The sequence below is a fragment of the Eublepharis macularius genome, chromosome 1 (genome assembly GCF_028583425.1).
Source record: "Eublepharis macularius isolate TG4126 chromosome 1, MPM_Emac_v1.0, whole genome shotgun sequence".
Taxonomy (NCBI): domain Eukaryota; kingdom Metazoa; phylum Chordata; class Lepidosauria; order Squamata; family Eublepharidae; genus Eublepharis; species Eublepharis macularius.
The window spans coordinates 30,843,529-30,849,528 of record NC_072790.1 but is presented as its reverse complement, the minus strand read 5'-3'; the positions used below and the strand labels follow the sequence as shown (position 1 = coordinate 30,849,528).

The following is a 6,000-nucleotide window of genomic DNA, read 5'->3' as shown; positions in this document are numbered from 1 at the left end:
CATAGCCCGGGAGCGTGTGTGAGGTCCGGACCAAAGGTGAGTGCTAGGTCTTCCACTCGGAGGATAAGGGAACATGGAAACCCTAGTTGAAGAGGAACCAATATCGAATGTGTGAATGTACTCATATGGAATAAATTGAAGTGTGATTGTGCAAGCAAGTGCATGGGAACTTGGAGGGGGGACACATGAAATGAGGTTCACTTGAGTACCCTCCTGTACTTGATAACTTCTATTTCCACTTCCAGGATTACACTGGAAATTACTTTAAGCTTGTTTGACTCAGACCTGGTGTTTGTTCTTTCAAGATGGCGTCTGACGTATGCCTTTGGGCCCCCTTCTCTGTACAATTTCTGGCTATAGGTCTGCTTAGGCTTTTCACCCATGACCTACAAATGTGATGTTATATTCGGGGTATTCCTAATGTTATACCCTTACACTGTCATTGTTTTCCTCACCAATACCTAGGTAGCCCCCTCTTGCACCATCATATTCAACTACCTGCTTGGGTCCATCATACCTGGAAATGTGACTTTTACCCAGGAAGGGCTCCGGTGGGCCTAGAGCATAGCCACCTGTAGGCAATCCACCTGGGTTAGTCCTTCCTGGAAAAAATTGCGCTCCAAGATTTAAATTATATAGGAGGAGACACAACCTTCATCTAAGCTAACTGCCTGGAAATAAAGTAAAAGCCCACTAAAATATTCCCTTTATAGCTCCGGGTCTTCGTAGTCATAGATCTTCTTGATCCAGGTTTTATCCAGAAGACCAAGCAGGTTCTCACCGTCTTTGTCAACTTGCCTCTCACTTATGGTTTGACTTCTGTGTTGCTCTCTTCTCCTGACAGGACTCAACGGGTACAATAGCGCTGCCGAGATGTTCTCCAAAGCCTTTTTAGCGGTTCTGCTCTGCACAAGTCTGGTTCCCCTCCTCGCTCAAAATGATGCTGATGTGGCTTATGGCTCAACTTCCTGTCAAGGTAAAAGCAGTTAAAACCCACCCCATCTTATCTCTCTGAAATAAATACTTTTCTTTGTGGAGCACATGCGAGAGTAAGCTAATATGTTTCCGTGCCCTTAGCAAACCAGTTCCCTCTATGTCTCTAATACTGCTAGGAAGAAATTTTCAGGATCCAAAATTGAGGAAGTTACGTGAATGAATACTTTAAGAGACTAACACAGAGAAGGGGAGATCTCAAGAAAGACGTTACATGAAATTATCTGGATGTATTTTTGGTGCATAAGCCCTTAGACTGGTGTAAGTCTGCTTAGGATTTCACTGTTAGCGGCCTAAATTGTAAATAAGTTCTGTGGATTCAAGATATTCATCATATAAGGTGCATAACCATGGCTGTCGTCACACAGCCATAAATTTAGCGCCATATCCCGCTGAATTCTCACCTTATTCCGTCTCTCTTGCGATTTCGCCATTCTACCCAATTCATGTGACTCTTTATGTCGTCTTTATCCACTTCCATGTGAATGCCCTGGATGGACTGTGAATGCTTTGCAACACCAAAACGCTCACTCTCCCTGATCATCTGTCTCACCTAACACTGATTCTCCTTCCCTACACTCCCACAAGCCCCAGCGCGACCCGCAATTAAGCCTCAAAGTAATTTTTTTTTAAGTCAGCCTTATAGCGCTATAGCGCTATTCTGCCATGGGCGGAAACCTCTGCTACCTATCACGTTTGGCATTTGGGTTGGCCCAGCACAACTTTGGTATAATAGAAGAGTGATATTGCGCAAATATGCAAAAAAAATTTTTTTTTTTAAAGGGGAGGGATTTTTAGGGCCCCGTTTCCAGAGACACTTTGACTGACCGTCGAATTGCGCTTTCCCCTTTTAATGTGACTGACTCTTAAAGTCTCTTAAAGCTATAGTCTCTTAAAGCTATAGCGCTATTCTGCCATGGGCGGAAACCTCTGCTACCTATCACGTTTGGCATTTGGGTTGGCCCAGCACAACTTTGGTATAATAGAAGAGTGATATTGCGCAAATATGCAAAAAAAAATTTTTTTTTAAAGGGGAGGGATTTTTAGGGCCCCGTTTCCAGAGGCACTTTGACTGACCGTCGAATTGCGCTTTCCCCTTTTAATGTGACTGACTAGAAGCGCAAGCAGTCGTCAAAAGATGGGAGAATCCGTTCTAATAACGATAACAGAAGAAACGATTTTTAGTGCAAACCTGATGAAATAAGGGCCCGTGTGATGACGGCCCATATTGAAATCACATGCAGGGTTTATACAGTGACAGTATATTTGAAGAAATAGAAAAGGGGTGCTTGTTGGAAAGGAGCAAAGGAATGGGGGGATTTTTAGAGGTTTATCAATTCTGCAACACATGGGAAAGTCGTGTACAGGGAATGTTTCCTTCCTCTCCCACAACATTAGAATTTGAACTCATCCAGTAAACTGCTGTGGCAGTAGATTCATGATGGCGGGGGCACACAGCCTCTTAACTGGATAGATGGAGTTCCCTGCTATTAGGGACAGTTATAGTTCATTTGGTAGCAAAGTTACCCAGTCAGAAGCATTTTCTCCAATGTGCTGTAGTTAATTCTTAGACGATTACATTGTAGAAAATATAGAGTTTTCATTTATTAGATTCCATTCACAGCAATCTTCTTGTAGAAGAAAGAAAGAATCCTAGTCCAAAGCATTAATTTCCCTATACCACAGCTGACTAGTTCAGCATCATGGATGCTAGTGCGTATGTGAATCAGGCCTTCATAGCTGGAGCTCTGAAAAAGTGTCCTTCTCCTTGGAAAGGCAAGAGAGAGAATGTCTCCCAATGGAGACAGGGAGAGGAGTCAGGAGGTGTTCCCACCTTAGAACAAAGATAAGCAACTTGCTAATCAGGAAAGTAACATATACACAGAGACACGTGCAGCGCCCTCCAATGTCCAAGGTACGCTAAGTCGCCTATCACAAGACCCGCCACATGATGTGGAGATGCCCACAAGCTGAGGTGGTTCTAAAAGTTCTTAAAGAGAAGGTATACCAATAGTTTTTTCACCATGAGAGCTGAGTTGAGGTTCCATCTTCTGAGGAAAGGGATCTCAATTGCTGAGGGAGACATGGTGGATGGCAGTTGCCTTGATGCCCTCATCCTAGTCTTCCTGAGTGGCTACTGTTGAAATCTGAATGCTGTATTCAAGTGACTGCTCGGCCTGATCCCGGAGGGCTCTTCTTGAGAAACTCTGAGTTTCTTATATTTGTTCCCTCATAACGCCTTCACACTCCTTGCTCTCATAGATAGGGGTTCCAATCTCCCACTCTTTCACCATGTTTGCCAAGGGATGAGGGTAGCGTGAAATGGCAGAGGGAAGTTACACTGGCGGGAGCAGACAACAGAAGACCCCCAAATCTTGCCGAGGAAGAGTCCCCAGGCCGTGAAGAATCGCTCAACAGGAATGCCAGCGACTCTCCTGTTTCGGATGTGCTTTGTCAAGAGCGGCCCCAAACAACAGCAGTCTCCAGTGCCAGTTAATAATCGAAGTTCCTCACTTCTCTAACACCATCAGCGGTCATTTCGTAGAAAAAGAGCTGCAGGAACTCATTAGCATAACTCATTAGCACAACTCATTAGCATATGCCACGCCCCTTGACATCACCAGAAGTGTGTCATTAGCATAGCTGATTTGCATATGCCACACCCCCTGACATCACCTATCCTGGCTGTTTTGGACCCAATCCTGACCATTCAGGGCCGAAATTGGGCCCAAAATGGCAAAAAGGGGCTGAAAATGGCCAAAAAGGGCACCCAAAAGGTCAGAATTGGGCCACTGCTGAATGGGAGTGATCCACCACCATCAGAGGCCTGATTCTGGCTGTTTTGGGACCAATCCTGGTTGTTTTAGGCCCAATCCTGGACATTTTGGGCCAAATCCAGGCCGAAACGGGCCCAAAATGGCCAAAAATGAGGTGGGCGGGGCCACCTGACATGTGACCTCTGGAGAACTACTGGAACTGCGTTCCTGCGCATTCCCCCTCAAAATGAGCCCTGAACACCATAATAGGACCCCAGATATCCTCTGTTGTCTGCTCCCACCAGCGAATTGGGAAGTCATCCATTGTTGGAATCACCTGTAGAGAAGGGCATTAAAGAGAGACTCGGAAATTAAGACACACATAGGATTGACTCAAGACTCCTTGGACTCCCATTCTTTTGCCACTTTGTGGAAATGGTTAATTGAAACATTATTGGACATGGACTGTTTATAGGATGTGAACTATTTGTAATAACTGTTGTTTATTGTTATTTATTGAGAGGATTAGCACTTTTGGAAATCAATATAAATTTGTATATACGTAAGTACTGAATTGCACAGAGCACTCTAAGTTACTAAGTTTAGTGTTTAACCGCGGTAGGTTTTTCTTTTCCTCATCTGTTATACTCCACGGCACCCCTCTGTTCTTTGTTCTGTGCTTGAAGATGTGGCATCTCTGGCCATGTCTCACCACAAGATGCTGTCAAGTGCCTCACTGAACAAATTCCCCTCATGATGCATCAGAAACCGTTTTTTTTCTGTTAAAGAACTAAGCACTTTACTGCTATTTGTGCCTTTATGGGAAAAAATTACCTTATCCAGCCCCAATGATGACAACTGCCATTGTCCTTTTGAGATCACCTCAGCACATTCTCCTTCGTTGTTTCTCTGTACAGATAAAACGGACTGCCCAATCAATGTGTACTTTGTGATTGACACTTCGGAGAGTGTTGCCCTACAGACAATGCCCATCCAGAGTCTCATTGATCACATCAAGTTGTTTATCCCTGAATTCATTACTCGACTAGAGAATGAACTTTACCAGAACCAAGTGTCAATCACTTGGCAATTTGGGGGACTTCACTTTTCTGATATAGTGAAGATTTACAGCGAATTCACCAACAGCAAGGAAATATACTTAAATCGGTTGAACAACGTTCAGTACATTGGCCGAGGCACTTTTACCGATTGTGCTCTCTCCAACATGACGGAACAGATACTCACCAAGGCAGCTCAGGGAGTGAATTATGCAGTTGTAATCACTGACGGTCACGTGACGGGGAGTCCCTGTGGAGGGATGAAGATGCAGGCAGAACGAGCACGAGACGCAGGGATCAAACTCTTTGCAGTGGCCCCGAGCCAGAATATCTACGAACAAGGGCTCCGAGAGATTGCCAACTCCCCGCACGAACTTTACCGTAACAACTACGCTACTACAGTGAAGGATACCATTGAAGTTGATGTGGACACCATTAATAGGATCATCCAAGTTATGGTAAGGGTTGAAATCTGTCTCCTCAGAAGCAATGAATGCAGTTTCTCAAGACACAGTCTTGCTTAAATAGTTTGAACTATTTGGACAATGCTTCTAAGGGCCAAACTACCAGTGACGCCTGACACTAGTTGGACACTTGTCAGCTTCCCTCAAGTTTTGATGGGAAATGTAGGCAGCTTGGCGGAATGTTGGACAAGTGACAGTTGAAAAGTCCACTGGACAGCAGTCGGAGAGCCAAGCTGCAAGACCAGGACGCCTACATTTCCCACCAAAACTTGAGGGAAGCTGACAAGTGTCCAACTAGTGTCAGGCATCACTTGTAGTTTGGCTCTCAGACATAAGTTGAAAAGCAGGGTTTGAGTCCAGTGGCACCTTAGAGATAACAAGATTTTCAGGGTGTAAGTTTTTGAGAGTCAGAGCTCTCTTCTTCAGACACTTATGTCTTGAGACATGAGTTGCACTCCATGGCATGATTTTTTTGGGGGGGTGGAGATAGGTGTGTATGCAAGTGCTCACTCAGATGTCAAGAAGAAGCAACTCTTCACATCTTAATTTAACCCACTTTTTGAAGGTTTTTCTCAGGGCATGGAGCCTTGGCTAATAGTATTGAAAAGATTGACTTCACATTAAAATAATACTTCATCAGCAACATTCAAATTATTGACAAAATTTAGATTTTCCTGGTAAGAACAGACATGGCAAACAGCAGAGCGCCTAAGGGCATGGTGTCTCATT

General features: G+C 44.4%; 1 protein-coding gene across 2 annotated transcripts in view; it reads left to right on the top strand.

Annotated features, from left to right (window-relative positions):
* The first annotated feature begins 846 nt into the window (after positions 1-846).
* Positions 847-6,000, top strand: part of COL6A2 (collagen type VI alpha 2 chain) — a 51,947-nt gene continuing 46,793 nt past the window's right edge. For both annotated transcript variants that reach the window (XM_054970295.1, XM_054970303.1), the window contains exons 1-2: positions 847-976; positions 4,667-5,265. In XM_054970295.1, coding sequence (XP_054826270.1) covers positions 874-976; positions 4,667-5,265 — 702 coding nt within the window. In that variant the 5' untranslated portion in view covers positions 847-873. The remainder of the gene's footprint in view (positions 977-4,666; positions 5,266-6,000) is intronic.